The 24597-nt window shown below is 42.5% G+C and overlaps 2 protein-coding genes and 1 pseudogene across 3 annotated transcripts in view; all 3 read left to right on the top strand.

The window, feature by feature from the left end:
• The first annotated feature begins 5809 nt into the window (after positions 1-5809).
• LOC115283828 lies at positions 5810-7179 on the top strand (annotated as a pseudogene).
• A 7783-nt stretch (positions 7180-14962) lies between these two features.
• UXT (ubiquitously expressed prefoldin like chaperone) lies at positions 14963-23371 on the top strand. Its single transcript, XM_029929959.1, has 7 exons — positions 14963-15069; positions 15250-15356; positions 16714-16795; positions 16935-17002; positions 17286-17393; positions 23024-23087; positions 23272-23371. The coding sequence occupies exons 2-7, from the start codon at positions 15256-15258 to the stop codon at positions 23323-23325; spliced, it is 477 nt and encodes a 158-aa protein (XP_029785819.1). The 5' UTR covers positions 14963-15069; positions 15250-15255; the 3' UTR covers positions 23326-23371.
• A 1206-nt stretch (positions 23372-24577) lies between these two features.
• Positions 24578-24597, top strand: part of ELK1 (ETS transcription factor ELK1) — a 15446-nt gene continuing 15426 nt past the window's right edge. For both annotated transcript variants that reach the window (XM_029930640.1, XM_029930639.1), the window contains exon 1: positions 24578-24595. The gene's annotated coding sequence lies outside the window, so the exon portion shown is untranslated. The remainder of the gene's footprint in view (positions 24596-24597) is intronic.

Genomic DNA, 24597 nt, shown 5'->3' with positions numbered 1-24597 from the left:
ACTATTGGTTTCTTCATTTAAAAAAATATATACCATGGACAGGGAGCTCAGGTGGCTCAGTTGGTTGAGCATCCGACTTCAGTTCATGTCAAGATCTCATGGTTCATGAGTTCGAGCCTGGCATCAGGCTCTGTGCTGACAGCTCAGAGCCTGGAGCCTGCTTCAGGTTCTGTGTCTCCCTCTCTCTGTACCCCTCCCCCACTCATGCTTGCTTGCACGCTCTCTCTGTTTCTCTCTCTCAAAAATTAATAAAACATTTAAAAATTTTAAACATGCCATGGAAATGTAAGATCTTAATAATGGAGGTAATTGGGCAAGGGGTATACAGAAACTCTTCCTACTATCTTTGTACCTTTTTTGTAAATCTAAAATGACTCAAAATTAAAGGTTTTTTTTTAAATAATTCAGCTCAAATACTAGGAAAAGGCTGATACCTGTTGAAGCTGGATGGCAAGTATAAGGTGGAGTCATTGTACTATTTTCTCCATGATCATAAAAAAATATTTTAAATGTTTATTTATTTATTTTGAGATATGGGGAGGGGCAGAAAGAGGGGGGCAGAGAGAGAGTATCCCAAGCCCGATTTGAGGCTCAATCCCATGACAGCAAGACCACGACCTGAGCAGATATCAAGAGTCAGATGCTCAATGGACTGAGCCACCCAGGCGCCCCAACCATAAAATATATTTTAAAGAGAAATGAGCTCATTCTGATCCTTTGAGAAATTTAATAAGGTAAACATATACCAAAGCTAATTAGGAAAACAAAGAGAGAGAAAGCATCCTGAAAATAGAGTGAAAAGGGAGAAATAACTACAGATAACAATTACCTTAAAACATTTACAGAATATTGCAAACAATTAACTCATTAATTCAAGACCTAGTGGATATCACCTGAATCTGCAATATTAATCTTAGCATCACTAAAGATCGGATGATAGACATTATGTCTGCCAACAAGACTACATGGCAATAGGAAGCACACGTCACCACCTATGAAGCACAACCAAAAAAAAAAAAATTGAACCTAAATTTAATCCAGCATCCAGATATAGGTCACGTTTACATGAAATACGAAGAATGGAAAATCAAATTAGAATCCTCCTTGATGGGGGCACCTGGGTGGCTCAGTTGGTTAAGTGTCCAACTTCGGCTCAGGTCATAATTTCATGTTTGTGAGTTCTAGCCCCACGTCAGGCTCTGTGCTGACAGCTTGGAGCCTGGAGCCTGCTTCAGATTCTGTGACTACATCTCTCTCTTCCCCTCTCCTACTCACCCTCTGTCTCTGTCTCTCAAAAAATAAATAAATGTTAAAAAATTTGAAAGAAAAAGAAGGCTTCATGGTGAAAAAAATCCGTTGAACCCAAGTTGTGGAATATTCTACAGAACCAAATTCTCCACCAAATCGATTTTATTAAAAGTGAGAGTGAGAGCAAGAGCGAGAGTGAGAGAGAGAGGAAAAATAAAATAATACACAATAAAGTAAAATAAAATAAAATAAAAGAGAAGAAATTGTTATGACTGGAAACATTAAAGCCCAATACAATGTGTGGACTTTTTTTCTATATCCCTACCTGCTTTTCCCTGGATTATTTCAAAGCAAATTCCAGACACCATATCATTTCTTCTTTAATGTTTAATGTTACTCCTCTAAATAAGAATGCTTTAGAAAATAATGACTATAATATCATTACCACACCTAAAAATTTTACAATTCCAGTTTATCAGCAAACATCCAGTGTTCAAATCTCCCCAAGTGTATCGTAGTTTTTCTTTCTAAGTGTTCATCCATTTTTGAGAGAGAGAGCACACAAGCGGGGAAGGACCAGAAAGAGAGGTAGACACAGAATCTGAAATGGGCTCTGTGCAGAAAGCCCTATGTGGGGCTCAAACTCATGAACCATGAGATCCTGACTTGAGCCAAACTCAGACACTTAACTGACTGAGCCACCCAGGCGCTCCATGTATCATACATTTTTAAATGAAATTTTTGAACCATGGTACAGATAAGGCTCTCACATTATAGTTGGTTGATAGCTTTCTTAAATTTCTTAATCTATATACTATTTATTCACCTATTTTATCCCACGTTGCATCTATTTGTTGATGAGAAGAGATAGTCTTGAAGAAGGTACAAATGAATGTACTTGGAATGAATTTCCGAAGGCATCCCATAGTGTTAGTTTACATGTCTGTTTTCTGCATTTCTGGTAAATTGGCGGTTAGATCTATTGATAAGATTCTGATTCGATTTTTTTTTGTCACAAATGCTTCAGAAGTGGTGTGACCAATGTGTTTTCATCAGGTTCAGATGTTAGATTGTCATTGTTTGTGATTTTATCAGTAATTGGTGGTTATTGCCTAGTTACACTAACTCAAAATGGTTCACAAAATAGTGATTTTCTATCATTCTTCTTCACTTGTTAGAAAAACACTTTTAGAAAGAAAACTTTTCTCTCATCAATTATTCACTTACCTTTGGTAACAAAATCATACAAGAACAGCAGAATAAATGTTTGATTCTTCCCCTTTAAGCAAATTTTAAATTAATGACGTGGTTTATGAGCATCTCCAAATGTGACCGAAGAGTTGTTTTTGTATCAATATGATTTCTTGGATTTAAACATATTTGATGTGCTTTGATCCATTGCAGTTATCCCAAATGATGTTCAAATTGTCCCATCTTTCACCACTAGAAGCTTCTTCATTTGGTTTCTGAGTTCTTTTGACATGACTATAGTAGCCTTTGAAAACTTGCTGGCTAGCTGGATTAACGAGATGGTCAAATATCGTTTTATACACTTCTTTCTACAAGTCCTAAAATCACTCATTTTGCAAAGGATCCCTGATTGCTTTTAGTGAGTAATGGTACACATAGGCTTCTCTCCAGACACTAGGAATTCTCAATGCCACTTCACTGAACATTGCTTCTAAGTCGTTTCCACATGTTTCTCCATATGATTTTGATCTTTTATAATTTGTTGAGACTTGTTTTGTGGCTTCACATGTGATCGATTCTGGAGAATGTTCCAGGTGCACTTTTTAATAAACTATAATAAAAAAAAGACAGAAGCAAATAAAATAAAATTTTCATATGCAAAAAATAGAAAAGTATGTGTATTCTGCTGTTTTAGGATGGAATGTTCTGAATACATCTATTAGATCCATCTGGTCCAAAGCCACTGTTTCCTTTTTCATTTTCTGTTTGATCTGTCCATTAATGTAAGTGGGGTGCTAGAGTCTCCTACTATTTTTGTATTACTATCGGTTAGGTTCTTTATGTTTGTTATTAACTGTTTTATGTATTCGGGTTCTCCCATGTTGGATGCATAAATATTTACAAGCATTATATCTCCTTGTTGGATTGTCTCCTTTATTATTATATAGTGCCCTTGTCTCTTGTTACGTCTCTGTTTTAAAGTCTGATATAAGTATTGCAACCCAGCTTTCTTTTAACATCCATTTACACCATAGATGGTTCTCCATCCTCTCATTTTCAATCTGCAGACGTCTTTCAGTCCGAAATGAGTCTCTTGCAGGCTGCACATAGATGAGTCTTGCTTTTTTATCCATTCCGTCACTCCATGTCTTTTGATGGTTCGCAAAACCTAAAATGTATACTCTCTCATCCTTTTACAGAAAAAAAGCCCATAGAGGATTGTTTAGAATATGTAAATCCACACATTAAATATATAGCTTCATTATTAACATTCTATATAATACTTAGCTAAATTATGGCCATTATCGATTACAATCCAGTTATAAAGATATATTGATAATTTAGTTTGATTAGCATGAATTCGACAGACTAATTAATAGTTCAGAAAGCATATCTTTCTACTATGTGTTATACCTGGTGGTCACTGCCCTATATGTCCATGATTCTAAATAACTCGCTTGTATTATCCATAAACAAATTTGGCTTCAAACATTGTTTGGCGTAATCTGAAATATTTTACTTTATAAAAGCAAATGATTGCCATTTTTACGTTCTCACAAAAACTGATTTTTAAAAATCACTTGGTAATGTCAAATTTTCAAAGGAGTGCATCAGCAGACAGTTTTTAAAAAGCAAGTTTTGGATGGACTGCTAAATTTTTTACAGCAGTTAGTTTCAAACATAACTAACAAAAACAGAAATAAAAATAACTTAAAGAAGTATTTGTGTATAACAACCATTACAGATGACAATAACAAAATGAAAGAAATTACAATTCATTGTAAAATCACGAATTGAAATACTGTCTACAATTTATAGTATACATGGTAAAACATCAGAAAGGAAGACAGAACACCTGAAATCACACGGGGCATCTGGGTGGCTCCGTCAGTTGACTGTCTGACTTCAGTTCAAGTTACAACCTCACAGTTTGTGAGTTCAAGCTCCCCATCGAGCTCGCTGCTGTCAGGGCAAAGCCCACGTCAGACCCTCCGCCCACCAACCCCTTCTGCCCCTCCCCTGCTCATGTTCTTTCTCTCTCTCTCTCTCTCTCAAAAATGAATAAACATTTATTTAAAACAAAGAACACCTGAAGGTATAAAAATAGGGTATAAAAGGTATAAAATCTATTTGACTTCTCTTGAATTTCTAAATTGTATTTGACGGCGCAAGCAAAAATTATTACGTTGATGTAGTTTTCAATGTGTGCAGAGGAAATATTTAATATTATAAAAGGAAGAAGATAAAAGGACTTAAAGGGGGATAACAACTTTACATTTTACTCTACTAGCAAAGTGGAAAACCAAAATGTGGTATGTTCACACAATGGAATATTATTCAGCCATAAAAAGGAATAAAATATTGATAAATGTTACAATATGGGAGAATGAACATGAAAAACATTCTGCTAAATGAAAGAAGCCAGACACAAAAGACTACAAACTGTAAGATTCCATTTATATGAAATGACCAGAATACACCTATCCATAGAGACAAAATAAATCTCTGGTTGCTTAAGGATGAAGTGGGCACAGGAGTTTGATTTGGGGTGATGTAAATGTTCTAAAATTATATAGTAATAGGAGTCCCTGGGTGGCTCAGTTGGTTAAATATACAACTCTTGATTTTGGCTGAGGTCATGATCTCACAGTTTTGTGAGTTTGAGCCCCAGTCAGGCTCTGCACTGACAGCTTGGAGCCTGGAGCCTGCTTCGAATTCTGTGTCTCCCTCCCTATCCCTCCCCCACTCATGTGTGCTCTCGCTCAAAATAAATAAACTAAAAAAAAAGAATATTAAAAACATTGTAAATTTAAATATAAAACATAAAACTAAAAATCTTTCAGAGTAAAACGTGGGGAAAAAATCTACGGGAGCTAGGTCTTGTGAAGACATGACAACAAAACCACGATCCAAAAAAGAAATAAAACAATCAATAAATTAGACTTCAAAATTACATTGCTCTGTTTAAAAGAACAAAAAGAGGGAGGCGCCTGGCTGGCTCAGTTAGTTAACCATCAGACTTCCGCTCAGGTCGTGATCTCATGGTTCATGATTTCGAGCCCTGTACCAGGCTCTCTGGTGTCAGTGCAGAGCCAGCTTCAGATCCTCTGTCCCCTTCTCTCTGCTCCACCCTCAAAAATAAATTAAAGGAAAAAATCCTTTTAAAAGGAACCAAAAGACAGACTAGGAGCAAATCCTTGCAAACCAAACATACGACAGAAGACCTATATCTAGCATCCACAAAGAACTCTCAAAACTCAACAGTTAAAAAAACAAAGTGTATTATTTACCTTGACTTTTAACTTGTCAGGGATGGTAACTGGGACCCAGGTCTGCTCCTGTCTCCTGAGGCTGCTAACCCATAGCCACCATGTGTGAGTGCACCTCCATCCACATTCACCAGGCTGGTGTCCGTATTGGCAATGCCTGCTGGGAACTCTATTGCCTGGAACACTGCATCCAGCCTGCTGGCCAGATGCGAAGTCACAAGACCAATGAGGGAGGATATGACTCCTTCAAAACCTTCTTCAGTGAGAAAGGTGCTGGCAAGCATGTGCCCAGAGCAGTGTTTATAGACCTGGAACCCACAGTCATTGATGAAATTCACATGGGCACCTACCACCAGCTCTTCCACCCTGAGCAGCTTATCACAGACAAGGAAGATGCTGCCAATAACTATGCTTACCACCATTGGTAAGGATCAATGATCAAGGTCAATGATCATTGACCTTGTCTTGGATCGAATTTGGAAACTGGCCTACCAGTGCACAGGGCTTCAGGGCTTCTTGGTTTTCCACAGCTGTGGAGGGGGAACTGGTTCCAGGTTTGCATCCCTGCTGATGGACTATCTCTCTGTTGATTATGGCAAGAAATCCAAGCTGGAGTTCTCCACTTACCCAGACCCCCCAGGTTTCCACTCCTGTAGTTGAGTATTGCAACCCCATACTCACTGCCCATACCACGCTGAGGCACTCTGATTGTGCCTTCATGGTAGACAATGAGGCCATCTATGACATCTGTTGTAGAAACCTCAATATTGAATGCCCAACCTACACTAACCTAAACTGCCTTATTAGCCTTATTAGATTCTTCTATCACTGTTTCCCTTGGATTTTATGGAGCCCTGAATGCTCATCTAATAGAATTCCAAACCACTCTGGTGCCTTATTCCCACATCCACATTCCTCTGGCCACATATGTCCCTATTATCTCTGCTGAAAAAGCCTACCATGAACAGCTTTCTGTAGCAGAGAGCACCAATGCATACTTTGAGCCAGCCAACCAGATGGTGAAACAGGACATGCACCATGGTAAATACATGGCTTGCTGCCTATTGGAGCAGGGCGACAAGGTTCCCAAAGATGTCAATGCTGCCATTGCCACTATCAAGACCAAGTGCCAGAATCCAGTTTGTAGACTGTTGCCCCACTAGCTTCAAAGTTGGCACTGATTACCAGCCTCCCACTGTGGTACCTGGTGGAGACCTGGCCAAGTACAGTGAGCTGTATGCATGCTGAGCAACACCCTAGCCATCACTGAGGCCTGGGCTCGCCTGGACCACAAGACCGCAAGTCTGATCTGATGTCTGCCAAACGTGCCTTTGTTCACTGGTAGGGTGAGGGCATGGAGGAAAGAGAGTTTTCTGAGGCCCGTGAGGACATGGCTGCTCCTGAGAAGGATGAGGAGGTGGGTGTGGATTCTACTGAAGGAGAGGGTGAAGAGGAAGGAGAGGAATACTAGTTACCATTCCTTTCAGTCCCATAACATGCCACACTCACAACTTTAGCTTCAACGTTAGCTGACAATCATTAAAGCTTTCCGGTTAGATTGTCTTCACTTTTAACTGCGATGATGTCTTACTTTTCCACGTGTACCTGTCAGATTTTTCCATCATGTTTCAAAGTAAAAGCTTTAAGAAAGGGGGAAAAACAATCCAATTAGAAAATGAGCAAAGGATGTGAAAAGACATTTCACTAAAAAGGATATACAGGTAACAAACAAGCACATGACAAGATGTTCCACATTATTAACTATCAGAAAAATGAAAACTAAGGCCATGATGAGATATCAGTACACATCTAGCTGAATGGTTAAAATTTTAAAAATAGTGACAATACCAAATGCTAGAGAAGATGCAGAGAAACTGGGTCACATATACATTGCTGATGGGGCCGTAAATACAGTCACTCTGGAAAACAGCTTGGCAATTTCTTATAAAATTAAACATGGATCTAGCAATTGCACTCTTGGGTGTTTATTCTAGAGACATGAAAATTTATGTCTGCATAAAAACCTGTCCCCTGATGTTTATATTGATCAGCCCAAATGTTCTACAACAGGTGAATGATTAAACTATGGTCATACATACCATGGAATACTACTCAGCAATAAGGAGGATCAAACTACTGATATAACTTGGATGAACCTCTAGGGACTTATGCTGAGTGAAAAAAAGTCAACCCCAAAAGGCTACATACTATATGATTCCATTAATATAATGTATAAATAAGCAAAGGACATGAAGAGACATTTCATTAAAGATGACATACAGGGACATCTGGGTGGCTCAGTTGGTTAAGCATCCAACTCTTGATTTCGGCTCAGGTCATGATCTCATGGTAGTGGGATCAAGCCCCACTCAGTGCAGAGCCTGCTTGGGATTCTCTCTCTCTCTCTCTCTCTCTCTCTCTCTCTCTCTCTCTCTCTCTCTTTCTCACTCTCTCCCCCCCCCACCTCACTCACACACACACACTCTCTCCTCTAAAAATTACAAAAAATTAAGATGCTATACAGAGAGAAAATACGCAGATAAAAAATTGTTTAATGTCATTAGCCATTAGGGAAATACAAACTGAGACCACAATGAGATATCACTAAATATTTATTAGAACAGTTAAAAAAAATAGTGACAATACCTAATGCTAGTGAGGATGAGGAGATATTGGATCTCTCATGCATTGCTGACTGGAATGTAAAAATGGTACCCTAGGAAATCATTTGACATTTTATTTTCTTAAAGAAATTCAATGTACACTTCTCCTGCAGCCCAACAGTTGCACTCCTGGATATTAATCCTACAGAAATGAAAACTTAAGTCCACACAAAACCTGTACACAATTGTTCATAGTAGCCTTGTTTGTAACAGCCAAAAATCAGAAACACCCTAAAGGTCCCTCACTAGGCAAATAGTTAATACGCTGTGATACATTCAGACCATGGAATACTACTCAGCAATAAAAGGAAGAGACTTTTAATACCTGCAACTTAGATGGATCTCCAGGGTGTTGTGCTGAGCGAGGAAAAAAAAGTGAATATCTAAAGGACACATACTGTATAATTCTATTTATAAAAGATTCTCAAAAAAACAAAATAATAGGAATTATAAATTATAGAAAATTCTAGAAATGGAAAACAGAGTAGTAGTTGCGAGGAGTTAGGGATAGTGGGAAGAGGGGTAGGTGTGACCATAAAAGGGTAGCATGAGGCAGACCATTATAGTGAGAGGGTATTTCTGTATTGTAGTAGAAGTTCATTGAATCTGCACACACAATAAAATAGCATAGAGCTACAAACATACATTGCACTGATGTCAGTTAGCTTCCTTTGTTTCATATCGTACTAAAAGTTACATATGATTTAACCACTATAGGAAACTGGGTGAAGTGCATACAGGAATTCCCTGCGCTATTTTTTCAAATTCTGGTGAATCTGTAATTATTTTAAAATTTAAAACCAAAATTAATGAAAGCAAAATACGCTCCTAGAGAAACAAAGACTAAGAGAATTTTTTGCTAGGTGACCTGGCTGATAAGAAATAGCAAAAGAAGTTTTAGAATTTTATTTTTAAAAATGTATTATTTTGGGGTCATGTTGTTAGGTACATACAGGTCCTGGATTATAACTTTCCGGTGAACTGTTCATGTTCTTCATGTCCTTTTGATCCATCCACTATTCATGGACACTTGGGTTGTTTCCAATATTTTGCTATACATACAACACTGCCATTGTGTTCCGGTAATACTTTGATGCATAATGGTGTTAACATACCTGTAAGATAAATTCCAAGAAGCAGAAATCACAGATCAAAAAGTAAGTATACTTTAAACTTGCAAAAGTTATTCCAGACGAAAAAGCTCTGGGGACAGATGGCGGTGATGGGGGCACAATAATGTGAACATACTTAATGCTGCTGAAGTAAACTTCAAAATGGCGAAAATAGTGAATTTCATAATATGTGTATTTTACCACAATAAAGAAAAGTAAACTTTTAAGAAGGTACTTCTATCTTTACTCTCCAAATGTGTAACAATATTTGCCTCCCGGCCTACCTGTCAACCGCAGCCAACATGGAGACGAACTTCTCAGATTCCTCTTCAGGGAAGGGCTCAGCACCCAGCTGTGAGAAGCGTGGAGCGGGGGGTGCTTTACCTGAGATTCTCGTTAGCTCTGCTGGGCTTCAGGGCTTCACCTCAGCTCTCACACCAAGGCCCACATAGTGTCAAGGCCGTCTCTAGCCAGTGACTGAGCAATGGGGGGATTCAAAGGACTAACAATCTTTGCTCTGAAGCTCCATGTTGAGCAAGTTTGTCACGTTGGCATCATGGTCTGAACCTCCCTCTGCTCAATCCTGCTTCACCCCTTTTTCTTTCATGGATGCCTCTTAGACCTGTACTTCTAACCCCCATGTCAGTATCTGCTTCCTGAAGAACTTAAGCTGTGACACTAACAGTATATTACAAATCCTTCTGGTCTTTTCCAAACTACAGATGAAAAACAGCATTTCGTATGTTTTATTTTGCATTTCTCTATTATGATTGAGAATGAACACATTTCCATGTATTTAAAAGTGATTTGCACATTTGTGAACTGTCTCTGTCTCGTTTCTTCTAAATTGTTGGACTTTTATATTGATTGTAGGAGTACTTTATGTATTAACTAAACTTGTCGTTGACTGCATCTGTTGCAATTTTTCCTTTGCAATTTGCCATTTGGCCTTCGAGTTTTTAAGGTTAATCGTGCACACCTTACGTGCATTAATTTTATGAACACAATGGGTAAATTGTTACACAGCAGTAGAAAACTAACACAGTTACCTACTATCTCAAATTTTTCCTACAATACACATAGGTTTAAACATGAGACAACCACAGTTTTTATAAAAAGTGCTTACTTTTTAGAAGTACACACTAAATTATCTAAGGATAAAGTGATATCATATCTGAGATTTGCTGCAGAAAGTGAGAAGACAATGGGATGGGATAAGTGAGATGAGATTGCTGTGTGTTGATAATTTTTGAAGCTAAATTATGGGTTCACAAGGATTTATAACACTTTCCCTTACCCTTTTGTATATGTTTGAAAGTTTCCATAATAAACAACTTTTTAAAAATTAGACTCATGGGGCACCTGGGTTGCTCAGTCAGTGAAGCAACCGACTTTGGCTCAGGTCACTATCTTGTGGTTCATGGGTTTGAGCTCCACATCAGGCTCTGTGCTCACAACTCAGAGCCTGGAGCCTGCTTGGGACTCTGTGTCTCCTTCTCTCTCTCTGCCTCTCCTCCTGCTCTGTCTCTCTCTCTCAAAATTAAATAAACATTTAAAAATGTTTTAAAAATTAGACTCATACATAGAGAATTAGCCAAAAGGATGTTTATGGTTTCTGATACAGGAAAACTAACAATTTTAAATTGCATAGAAAAATGATGCTATTAACATTAGTCTATGGTCTGATAAGTCTATGTAAAATAAAATATTTGTAAGCAACAAAAAAATTTATGAACACAATGGGTCAATATATTCTCTCATGACTTTAGAATTTTATGTCATGACTAGAAAGGACTTCACTCTAACATAATAATAAAAAATGTTCTCCCATTTTTTCCTTCTAGCACACTGATGGTTCCATTTTTGCATTTAAATCTTTAACCCACCTGGAATTTATTTTAAGTGAGGGAGAGTTCTAATTTTACTGTTTCCTAGCGAATAGCATGAAATATTTCCTTCTGCTGATGAACTGGTATGCTTTTTCCTCGTGGGCAATACCAATCACATAACTAACCTCACTTCCCTTTTTGCTATTCCCGTAGGAAGATCAGAGACAAATTCACAGCTAAGCACAGAAGTGAATTTCATACCTATATCCCAATTTCCTGACATTAATCTTCTACTTGCTTTATACATTTTGTGATCCTACCTTTATTTTTCAGTTTTATGAGACGTATTCTTAATCGGGTTTCAAATATCCAGTGGAAAATAAAGGAGGCAGTGAATCAAGAAATAAGCTCTAACTCATCTGGGTCTCAGTCATTTCTACTCTTCCTAGGTAAAGGCAAGACAGAGACCTCTAAGTCAGAGCTAGGGGAGCCTTGGGGGCAGGAGGTTGGCTGAGAGGGAAAGAAAATACAAATGGAGACGAGAGACACAGTCGGCCTCATAACTCCCAGAAGCACCAGTCTGAAAACACCTACCTACCCATAAGCCAGGTGAGAGGTCACCAGTTGGAACTTGGTAGGCCCACATACTTAGAGCTCCAACGTATGCAATGGTGATTAACATGATTGTATAGAGCTGACATGATTGAGGTTGGCAAACTTTTCCTATAAAAGACCAGATAGTGGGGCGCCTGGGTGGCTCCATCGGTTAAGTGTCCAGCTCTTGATTTTGGCTCAGGTCATGATCTCGAGGTTCATGAGATTGAGTCTTGCTTCAGACTACACGCTGACAGCACAGAGCCTGCTTGGGAATCTCTCTCTCCCTCTTTCTCTGGCTCTTGCTCTTTCTTTCTCTCTCTCTCTCTCTCTCTCTCTCTCTCGCTCTCTCTCTCTCTCTCTCTCTCAAAATAAATAAATAGTAAATACTTTAGGGTTTTCAGGCCCTATGGTCTTTTTGGCAACTACTCTGCCATTATGAGCATGAAAGCATCCACAGACATAAACAACTATAGCTGTGTTCCAATAAAACTTTATTATTGGACACTGAAATTTGAATTTTATAGAATTTTCACGTCACAAAATATTCTTTTTACTTTTTTCAAGCATTTAAAAAAGTGAAAGCAGTGTTCTTAGACTGCAGGCTGTAGAAAAAAATCAAGGGTCAGCAAACCAATGATGTAGAGCTTAGATGAGGAAGTTTGTTACTGGAAATATGTGTACAACTGTCACTTAATACTTGATTTACAATGCAGTGACATCTTTTAGATCACTAATTCTACTTTTAGAGATTTGTCACAAGGAAATAATCATGGTATTTATTATACAAAACTCTGAAAGCAAAGACTGTGATCCCATCCTAGGTCATAACAATAGAAACAACTGAACACATCCAAACATCCAATAACATAGGAGCGGCTCAAAAATCTGAGGCTATCCCATTGCACTCTGTGCTGACAGCCCAGAGCCTGAAGCCTGCTTTGGATTCTGTGTCTCCTTCTCTCTCTGCCCCTCCCCTGCTCATGTTCTGTCTCTCAAAAGTAAATAAATGTTTAAAAAATGTTTTTAAATCTGAGGCCATCCAAAACATGGAATGCTATGCAGTCATGTCAATAATTATTGTTGAGTCTGGAAAGAGAGAAAGCAAGTATGGTCAAATATTAACATTTGGCAAGTCTAAATTAAATGCAGGCTATATGGGTGTTCACTGTCAGCTTTTCTGTAGGTTTGAGATATAAAAATAAAGTTGGAAACATGTTTTTAAAAAGTAAAAAAAAAAGTTTCTGTGAAATGTAACTTAATAGACTTGCAGAGACCCATCTCCAGCTCATCAGAACTCTGTGTTCTTTTGTGTTAAATAAAGATGATAAATGTAACACCCTTTTTTCCCCCACAGGAAAATACTGTAGATTAACACAGTAATGGTTGTCTAACTCCTTGTGTCTGTTTCAATCACACCAAATGTAACTTTATGTAACAAGAGAAGATTTACCAAAAAAAATTTTTTTTAAATCACGTTTTCCTTGGCTCTGCTGCCCGGACTAGAGGAATGGGGCTGATCATGGTGGAGGGTGGGTGCACCTACCACTCGCCTGCAACACCTACCGGACCCGCACAACATCACCTGCGAGGTAACAAATCCATGTATCCAAAGCTGAAAGAAGTGGATGATGGGCTTGCGGGAGCAGCCGCCTGGAAGAATGTTGACTCTACTACAAAATCATTTCCTAACCGCAAACATTCTCATGCCTATTTCAAGCAGCTTCAGACCCACTCTGCAGACCAGCCGATGACCACCTTCTATAGATGCTGTGACGCTCAGGGTGGGCACCGCTGGAGAGGACTAGAGCCAGGCTGGCCCAGCTGCGTAGGTGTCTGCTTACCTTGTTCCCCAGAGTGGAATCTCAGCCTGGGGCGTGAAATGTGTGTCCTGAGAGTCTTTGCTGGTGTGGCAGAAAGCTAACCCTTTTAGGGTAGCTGGCCCGGATGTTAGCATATGTAGCCCATCTGCCCATCAGCGGAGGAGCTCATTTATGTCCAGGGAGATGGCGGGGGTATCCATAACTAAGTGCACTCTGTTTACTGTCCTGTTCATATCTTTTTCACATGTATTGGGTGATTGACATGCTCTCACCATCAATCCTCTTAAATATGTACCCTGTTTGCAGAACTAAATAAGTAAAATTTCATAATTTTTGTTTAAAAAATACATTTTACAGTCATCTTGTTCTAAGGGCAAAGAAAAGCTGGACTTGCTTAGGTTTTGAACATTTGAAAGAAAAACTTGCTTTTACACACGAAACACACAAAGTATCTGAGAAGACTTCCCTGGTAGGGGTGAGTGCTCTAGGCCCTATAGGGGGAATAGCATTTGAGGGATCTCGCATCCGCCTCCGGGGGGTTCTCCTTCAGGCTCAGCCTGAACTTTGCTGGGTTTGATGCTATTATTTGAAAATCTAACATAGGAAAATAAATTCATTAACTTGAGCGCATACAAATTAATAAAAAGTTTACAGATTTAAATAAAGACATAGGAACTATTTCTAACTACAGAGTAGCCGGTCTCGAGCAGAGGACTTCAGCGACCCGCCACTTGACGCCTCTACTAAATGAAGTAAAAGATACTGAGTTGTCAGTATCTGCTCGGATCCTGGTTATGGGTTGCGGGCTGCAAAACCAGAGTTATCAAAGATGAATTTTAGGATCTCTGTCTCCGTTTAAAATGTTTTTAATGCTCACACCCATCCCCAAATCTCCCGTGTGAAAACTCAAAATCCACAGCGATAGACCACAGGGATGTACTCTCTCCTTTTTACAAACCAGAACCATAATCAATTCCGATCTGTCTGCTTCCGAAGCTCTGACTTTTAAATCCCAAACGCTTTACTCTTTCTCTCTCCCTACCTCCACCTGCACGCCCCGCCTCCCCCAGAACCCGCCAAATCCCATTTAGGCCCGCCCCCGCAAGCCACACGCGGTCCCCACAGGCTCCGCGCGCATCCCTGACCCCCACACTCGGCTGTCTAGTACTCTCACCGGATTCCCTAAAGCCCCGCCTCGGCTTCGGCGGCTCCCATCCCTTCAGAGCGGCCCCTCCCCACCTGGCTATTTGGTTGGCCCTCGCCCTTGGCGTACGTCATTCACCCGCGCCACCCGGAAGCCGCGGTTTATAGCTACCGTTCTTATTGCCGGCGGCTCTAAGGTGAGGGCCGGGTTTGGGTGTCCGTGGGTGGGAAGGTCCCGGAGTTGGGAGGAGCAGAAGGGAGAATCCTCTACTGGAACCGGACGAGCCCACTGCGGCTGTCGAGAGGGTGCAGATGTACCGTGCTTGAAGGCCAAACTGAGTGATCAACGTGGTCTACCCCCCCTCCACATTCCTCAGGAGCCCATGATGGCGACGCCCCCTAAGCGGCGGGCGCTGGAATCCGCGGGGGAGAAAGTGCTGCGCTATGAGGCCTTCATTTGCGACGTGCTGCAGCGGGACCTGAGGTGAGTGACAGCGTGAAGGGCCTGGGCGTTTGGAACGTTCCACGTGGGGAGGCGGGGCGTTCGAAGTCAGGGCCTAGCCTTCTGATTGGTGGGGAACGCGTTCAGAGTTCGGCCCCCGTGCGCCCATCGAGCGGGGAAGGCGGGGCGACGACATCCGGGGTGCGACTGGACTGGAATGAGGCGGTCTTAGCGGAGGGTGTGTCCGCGCGTGTGCAGCCTCCCATCTCACTTGCGGGCTGAGCCGGGTTCCAAACCGGGAGTTTTCAGGTTCGAGTCCTTCGCTTGGCGGTTTCGCCGTCCTTTGAAGACGGTGTACCCCGCCTCGCCTTTCTGTGCCTCAGTTTTCTTATCTGTGATATGGGAGAGTTGATGGGGCCTTCCTCATGGGGTTGTTTTGAGTTGTGTTCGGTCCTTGTAAAGAATTTAATATGGATACTACAGGCTAAAAGTATATGAAAAATTATTTCTGTCCTAATTAATCTGAGCAGGAAGTAGTGTGTTCAGAAGTAGGACCATGAACATCCTGAAAGAGATGGAGGAGTTTTCTAGAGAATGGGACATTCTTATCGGAAGGCAGCTTTAGGAGTGTGATAATACTAATAAATAGGGGCGCCTAGGTGGCTCAGTCAGTAAGCGGCCTACTTTGGCTCAGGTCATGAACTCACGGTTCGTGGGTTCGAGCCTCGCGTTGGGCTCTGTGCTGACAGCTCAGAGCCTGGAGCCTGCTTTGGATTCTGTGTCTTCCTCTCTCTCTCTCTGCCCCTCCTCCACTCATGCTCTGTTTCTGTCTCAATAATAAACATAAAAAATTTTTTTAGTAGATATTGACTAATACATATATAGAGCTTACTATTTGGCAGGCACTATTTTAAGTGCTTTTTTATGTTTGTTTATTTTTGAGAGAGAGTGAGCAACCAGCAGAGTGGCAGAGAATCCCAAGCGGGCTTCATGCTCAACACGCAGCTGACTTGGGGCTCAATCTCAGACTGTGAGATATGACCTGAGCCAAGATCAAGCGTTGGACACAACCCACTGAACCACCCAGGTGCCCCTATAAGTGCTTTATAATAAATACTCATGTAATTCTGTTTATGGCTCTGTGAGATAATAATTGTCATTCCTATCATATAGATAGAGAAATTGGATCCTAAAGAGGTTACTTGTCAAAGTCACACGACTAAGAAAAAAGCCTAGATTCAAACCCAAGCAGTCTGACTCACAATCCAAATCTTAACTTCTGCACTAAAATGCTTCTTTAGGGCATTGGTAACATGAGAGTCTCAGAGGGTCATACCGTGAGGTATTCTGAGAGGGCCAGGGCTTCCTGTTGGTCACCATTTTCCTCTTGTCCCATCAGAAAAGTCCTGGACCATCGTGACAAGGTATATGATCAGCTGGCCAAATACCTTCAACTGAGAAATGTCATTGAGCGACTTCAGGTAAAGACACCAAGGTTTGGTACCATTTCGGTGTGTGTGGACAAGGGAGGGGGATGGGAGGAGAGACCCCAGACCAACGCCTGTCAGCTGACCTAAAAGTTGACCACTGACCCCTACCTCTTTTTCCCTGGCCCCACAGGAAGCTAAGCCCTCGGAGTTATATATGCAGGTGGATTTGGGCTGTAACTTCTTCGTTGACACGGTTGTGTGAGTGTCTGCTTGCCCCCTCTGAGCCCACAGGGTTTATCTTCCCTCTTCCTTCATTCAACAAATTTTTTTTGAGTATTTGCTATGTAACAGACACTGTGCTAAGTGCTGGGGATGTGACAGTAAATCAAACAGGACAAAAACCCTTGACCTCCCAGAGCTTCAACTTGGGGAAGGTGGGAGGAGGGCATTAAAAAACCACAACAACCTCTCAAATAAACTGTAGAGTATGCTAAGCAGGGTTAAGGACATCCTGCACTTCATCTAACCATTGTTTCCTCAGCCCGGACACTTCACGAATTTATGTGGCCCTTGGATATGGTTTTTTCTTGGAGTTGACACTGGCAGAAGCCCTCAAGTTCATTGATCGTAAGAGCAACCTCCTCACAGAGTAAGTGCATTCTATGAGGATAGCGTCTGAAACAGCACCATGTTCAGCACCCTACTCCCTTTCCCCATGGCTGCCTGGGATGATGCTTCAGGGCCCATCGCCCCTCCTCCTCAAGGCTGGGGCTGAGGAAAGGGGAGATACAAAGCTCAGCCCCAAGTGTAGTACATAGTAAGCACTCAGTAAATGGTCTTTGTATCGCTCATTCACACAAACATTTGTTGGCCACCTGCTGTATGCCAGGCTCCGTACTTGGTGGTGGGGAGGCAGCAGTGAACAAGACAGAAGGTTCCTTGAAGGCCTAATTTTGACCAGATCCAGGAGGTTTTGGCCTATAAATCAGTAACAGAGTAGCTACCTCTGACTTCACCTCCTCCTAATTTTCCTGCTCACCCACTGTGCTCTCAGCCCACGGGCCTTCCCAGGCTTCTTTAAATACCCTCAGAAAGAGGCCACCTGACTGCAGGGGCTGTGCCCTCTGCCTGTAACACTCTTTCCCTGCATACACACCTGGCTTCCTTTCTCCGAACTCAGTTTAAATCTTCCTCAGATGTCACCTCCTCAACAAGGACTTCCGGAGCCTAACTTTCAAGTCACTGCCCCTGGCTCTCCTCATTCCCCTCCTTTGTTCTACTTATGACCTCTTCATGTTTACTGTGTAACTGCACTTCTTTCTAAAATCCATTGCCTTCACCCATTAGGATATAAGCTTAACAAAGGGAGATATTTTGTCTATAACCCCAAGTGACCAGAATAGGACATAGCATAAAGGAGGCACTCTGTGTTTGTCGAATGAATTTAAAAAGGGTATGTCAGAAACAGATTGAAGCGGGGATTGAAGCAGATTTCTGGTGATGGCGGCGGGGAGGTAACATGGGGAGAAAGTACAGGTGCAAATTGAGTTTAAGGCTTTGTGCAGGGAGGGGAAATTGGGAGTGTGGGTGAGAGGTTTGAAATGTTGCTATGGAAGGCCTCCCAGGGGTATCTGGGGAAGAGCCTTCTGGCAAGAGGACCAGTGTGACTGCCATGTTAGCGGAATCGCCAAGAGAGGGGACACTGAGCGATGAATTTAGATTAATTCCATCTCACAAGAGTGATTACCACTGACCTAAAATTCCTTCTGGGTTATATTTATTCCTACTTTCGTTTCTTCCAGTGTTGCCTCTCTCGTGGTTTTAGTAATTCTTCTCTTTTCAAACCTTTCCAGGGTTTTGGTGTTGGTAGACCCAAAAGAGCCCGCTGAGATTTCTTAATCTTAGTGATCAGACCAATGGGTGAAAGAGTCGAGGGGATGCTTTCATGGGCCGACACAGCTCTGAACTAGTGGTCATTTAGACCACATCCATTTGCTCTATAACAAAGCTTTCCTTTTTATGTCATGGGATTCCTGAGCCTTCAGATAGATTTTAATTTTTTGAGATTTGCTGTCTTTTCCCCAAAATGTATTTAAATTGAAAGTACCTGGGACACCTGGGTGATTCATTTGTTAAGAGTCCAGCTCTTGATTTCAGCTCAGGTCGTGATCCCAGAGTTCGTGGAATTGAGCCCTCCTCTGTCAGCACAGAGCCTGCTTGGGACTTTCTTTCTCCCTCTCTCTCTGCCCATCCCCTGCTCTTCTCCTTCTCTTTTTCTCTCTCAAAAATAAATAAACATTAAAAAAATTTTTTTAATGAATAAATTGTCAGTGCCTGTTGGTTATTGTGATGAGAAATGTGATTAAATCTCTTATTAGTTTATTATAACTAGTAGGGCTTCCTAGAGGTTTAATCTTTCTAGGAGATGAAGATTTAGGGGTAGTTCACGCTCCTCTTGAGAAGACTTTGTTACTTGCAACACCCTTTGAACTCACTTTTTTCCCTCAGTTATTTTATGTAACCAAATGGCCTGTTAGTCCTTCCTATTCTTAGTATATTTCTTCAGGGAGTGGGAGGATCTTATCTTTGTGTATATTCTTTGCTGGTTTCACAGAAAAGAGTACACATCCACACCATAGACAGATGTGTAACTATAGAAGAGACAGAATAGGGGTGGCTGGCTCAGTTAGTGGGGCATGCAACTCTTGATCTCGGGGTTGTGAGTTTGAGCCCCACATTGGGTATAGAGATTGCTTAAAAATAAAAGCTTAAAAAAAGAAATTGTGGCACCTGGGTGGCTCAGTCAGTTAAGCATCTGACTCTTGGTTTTGGCTCCAGTCACCTCACGGTTCATGGGTTCAAGCCCCATGTTGGGCTCCACACTGACAGGACGTAACCTGCCTGGGATTCCCTCTTTCTCCCTCTCTCTCTCTCTGCCCCTCCCCCAGTCTCTCTCTCTCTCTCTCAAACTTTAAAAATAAATAAATAAATAATTTAAAAAGGAGAGACAGAATAGCCACTTGACTATTAATACTGTTACATATTTAAATTAGTAGCAAAAAAATAAACATCTTCCATTTGTGTTATAACTAGCATTTGGCGGACTTTGTATTTTTCTCCTTTTTAAAAAAAAGTTGCAACTCATAGCCTTTCGTAAACTAAGCTTGTACCATTAACTAACGTTGTTATTTTCATTGATGTTCACATTGCCCTTAGACTCTGATCAGGTTCGTTACTCTGTTCTTTGAGTACCACCCCAGATAACTCTTTTTTTAATATGTTTTTTGTGGGGTTTCTTTTTAGTTTTTTTAGTTTTTATTATTTACTTATTTATTTATTTTGAGAGAGAGACAGAGAGAGCATGAGCAGTGGAAGAGCAGAAAGAGAGGGAGAATCCCAACCAGGCTGTCAGTGCAAAGCCTGACATGGGGCTCACACTCACAAAACCATGAGATCATGACCTGAGCCAAAATCAAGAGCTGGATGCTTAACTGACTGAGCCACCCAGGCGTCCCCACCCTAGATATTCTTGAAAGCATTCTTGCTTTCTGGCAACAGTACCATGCTTCATTGATTTCTTGCCTTTTTTGTTTTTAAGAGTGCAGGCCTCTGGGAGAGGGGCAGAGGGAGAGAGAGAACCTTAAGCAGGTTCCACACTGAGCACAAAGCCCAATGCGGGGTTTGATCCTGTGACCCTGGGATCATAACCTGAGCAGAAATCAAGAGTCAGACACTGAACTGACTGAACTCCCCAGGCGCCTCTATTTCTTGTCTTTAAACATAGACTTAACCATCTTCTGAGGACTTCAGGTTCCTTTGAACGGAGTAGTTACTCAATTATTTATTCAGTACACATTGGGTGACTACTATGTGCCATGTGTTGCTCGGTTCCCGGGGATACAGCAGAGCACAAAGCAGACCAATCTCTGCTCTCTGCCCTTACACGGCTTATCTAGTCAGGGCAGCCAGACAATAAAAAAGAAGTAAATGAAGTAAATAAGTATGTCACACGGCTCGATGATGCTCCAGAGAACAGCATGGAATGGAGAGAAAAAACACTGACTGGGGAAACTTTTTTTTTCTTTTTTGTAACTTTGTATGATGACACCTGGTAACCAACATTCTTGTGATCATTTTATAATGTATATAAATATTGAATCATTGTTGTGCTCCTGAAACTATGTTCTGTGCCAAATACACTTTAAATATGAAAGGAAAAGACACATTGCCTAGGATGGAGAGGTTGCCATTTTAAATACAATGCTTGATTGGATGTAGGGTGTAAGAGTTTTGGGCTGAGCAACGGGAAGGATGGAGTTGCCATTATCTGAGAGGGAGAAGATCGAGAAGGGGCAGATATGGAGGGGAAGATCAGGAGTTCAGTCTAGGACCTTATTTAACATTGGAGTTTTTTTTGGGTTTTTTTTTTTTTTTAGCTAAGTTTTTAAAAAAATTTTTTTTTACATTTTATTTATTTTTGAGAGATGGAGAGAGACAGAGTGTGAACAGGGGAGGGTCAGAGAGAGAGGGAGACACAGAATGTGAAGCAGGCTCCAGGCTCTGAGCTAGCAGTCAGCACAGAGCCCAACACAGGGCTTGAACCCACGAACTGTGAGATCATGACCTGAGCTGAAGTCGGACGTTCAACCAACTGAGCCACCCAGGCGCCCCAACATTGGAGTTTTTGAAGATGTGGTTAAAACTGCCAAGGCTGGAGTTCAGGAGAGGGTTCTGGACTGAAAATATAAATTTTGGAGGTATTGATATATATAAAAATGGGTTCACAGTGCTGGGTTTTGTTTTTTTTTCCCAAGTCAACATTCTATGTTGTTACCTTCTACTTTTCCAACTGTGTTTAGTTTGCCTAAAATTGATTTCTGCTGTGACAGCTCAGCACAATAAAATCCACATTCTTCCTTATCACAGTATCAAGACCCTGCCTGATTTAGCCCCTTCCTACCTCTTGCACCTTATCTTGTACCGCTTTCCTTCCACCATTCACTTAATTCCTAACACTGACTTCCTGAACAGCTCTTCCAAAAGCTCTTTCCTGCCTCTTGGCCTTTTGCGGGGGAAAAGACCCTGTTACAGTTTAACTCTTACTCATTCTTCATTCTTCAGAAGGGCCTTCCTTGACCCTTGGTATCAATTAGGATTCTTTTGAGTGAGACTGATCCCAATTGGCTTCTAAGATATAAGGAATTGACTGTTTTATGTAACTCCGAAGTCAAGGGCCAGAGTGGTTTCAGCAACTCCAGCTTCCCAGTTAGGCCCAGGTAAGCTTCCAGGCTTAGGCCTTGGCATCTTCCTTGAGTCCTCTCTCTCACATCTGACATCCAACCATTGGTAAATCCCATTGACTCTGCCTTCAAAGTATATTCCAAATCCAGTCACTTCATATCACCTCAGCTGCTGCCACTGCCATCTGAGTCTCCATCTCTCACCTGGACTATTAAAGTAGCCTCTCGCTGGCCTTCCTGTTCCCACGCTAGCTCTCCTTACCCCCAGTCCTCCACACAGCAGCTAAATGGAGCCTCTTAAAACCCTAGTCAGTTTACGTCTCTTCTCTGATCACAAGCCCCCTGGGCTCTCATTCCCCTTCGAGTAAAAGTCAGAGTCCTTACCATGGCCTTGTGGGCTTTACACCATTACCTCCCCGGCTTACCTCTCTGACCTCCCCTCCGACAGTCCCCCTTTGCTTATTCTTCTCCAGCCACACTGGCCTCTTTGCTGTGCTTCCAACATGCCAGGTACACTCCCACCTTAGCACCTTTGCCTGTGCTGGCCCTTGTGTCTTGAACATCCCTCTGGTCCATAGATCCACGTGGTCCACTTTTTTGTCTTTACTCCAGTGTTTCTCAGGACAGCCATTTAAGTACGCTAATTAGAACCGAAGTCCCCACTCCTGCACTCCATATCCTCTTTTATCATTAACTTTTTCATTTTCCTTATAGCCATCTGACCCACTCTATGTAATACCACCATTTGTCCCCCTTAATGAGAACTCGAGCTCCACAAGGCCGAGGTTTGTGTTTGTTGCATTTGTTGTTCTCTCCCCAGTCCCTGAAACTGCCTGGCATAGAGTAGGGGATTCAATAAATGTCTCCGAATCAGTGCAGTCCAGATGGTGGCAAGGCATCTCTACATAGGAGCAGGTGAGGCAGGATCCACCTGCCAAGTGGAAGTCATCCAGGACACAGCTCTTGAAGTGATGAGGAAGCATCATCCTCATGAGCATAAGTGGGGCCCACTTCGCCCTTTCTTGTTTCTTTTCTCCAGGCTCAGCGACAGCCTCACCAAGGACTCCATGAATATCAAGGCCCATATCCACATGTTGCTAGAGGTGAGAGCAGCTCACCCCACTGACAGACTCCGTCTCCAGATGTGGGAGAGAGCTACGGACGAGAAAGACTATCTTTCTCTCTAAGCTGGAGCCAGGCTGGCTCTGAGGGCGGGGAGGTCAGAGCAAGCCTGGGATGGGGCCTGGACCCAGTCTCTGTTCAATCTCTTCTGTCCTCTTTTTTCAGGGGCTTAGAGAGCTGCAAGGCCTGCAGAATTTCCCGGAGACACCTCACCATTGACTTCTTCCCTGCCTCCCCAGACATTAAAGAGCCTGAATGCCTTTGAGTCACACGGCCCTTCTTTCCCCCACCTCAACCCCTGCTCAAGTGCTGTTTCCAAAGCACAAAGTTAACAGGAGGCCCAGAGATCCAGTCTCTGTGTGAAACCTTTAAAGCACCCCTGAGTCCCACCTCCAGTCTGTTGCCTGGCAGCATTTGCCACTTGACTTTCTGTTCTGCCCTTTCTTCGGTCGCCTTGGCAACCTGAGCCCCCTACCTGGCTCTTCTTTCTGTTTCTTTTCCTGTACATAATTCTGAATTATCATAGAGAATGGGCCCGTACAGGGTGGAGGTTTGTTCCCAAGACAATCACTCGTTCAGTCCTGGCCCTGAGTTTTGCCCCTCTCCCACACGTAAACATTACTTGGGTACCTTAGATTACACCCACGCCTGTCTCGGCTGAACCTTGGCCTCACCCCGCTTCTAAATAGTTCCAGCTTCCACCAATGGGCGTAAAGCCGGATCTCTCCCTCCCTGGTCCGGCCCCTATTCTAGGTTAAGTCCAGCTTCCGCCAATCAATGCAGAGCCAGGTTCCGCCCGTTTATAACTGGCTGCTGCTTGACGCTGCCCTCTTCGTAGGCATTTTGTTTCCACCACTCAACACCCCTTTGCGTGTCTGGCGGCCGTCCAGTCCTCTATCTCTGCCCCTTCTAAACTCGTCTTTTCTAGCCAATCACTATAGAGTTACCGTGGCCACCTACGCACAGCCCTGGCCCGACCCCCTTCCAGTCGGCTGCTACGCCCACTTCCATACAAGTCCAGCTTCCGCTGAGCAGCGTGGCGTGCAGCACCGCCCCGTTGGTGTTTTGGCAGCTGTCTAGGAGAACCTCATCCACGAATCAGCAGAAAGCAGGGTCCATCCGCCCCTATCCTCGGAGGCTGCCTTCCATATAGGCCAATCGATGTGAGTCAGGCGCCCCCAGGATCTTGTCAATCGCCCACGGGCTGTCAGTTTTGAGCCAATTAGCGTGAAGCACCGGAGGGGCCCAGCACGCCCCCTAGGGACCCAGGCGGCTATCTACGGTCCATCAATTCCCCTTGGGCCAATCATGGCATAGCTCTGTGGGGCAGGGCCCGCCTCCCCAACCTTGGAAGCCGCGCGGTCGTTCCTCGGTGTTCTGTCCAATCAACAAGCGGCAGAATGCTCGGCCCCGCCTCAGTAGTCCCACGTGAGCGGTGAGGAAACGCAGGGGCGGCTTCTAGCTGCTGCCGCCGCCGCCGCCGCCACCGCC

The sequence above is a fragment of the Suricata suricatta genome, chromosome X (genome assembly GCF_006229205.1).
Source record: "Suricata suricatta isolate VVHF042 chromosome X, meerkat_22Aug2017_6uvM2_HiC, whole genome shotgun sequence".
Lineage (NCBI taxonomy): Eukaryota > Metazoa > Chordata > Mammalia > Carnivora > Herpestidae > Suricata > Suricata suricatta.
This window is presented reverse-complemented; position numbering and strand designations above follow the sequence as displayed.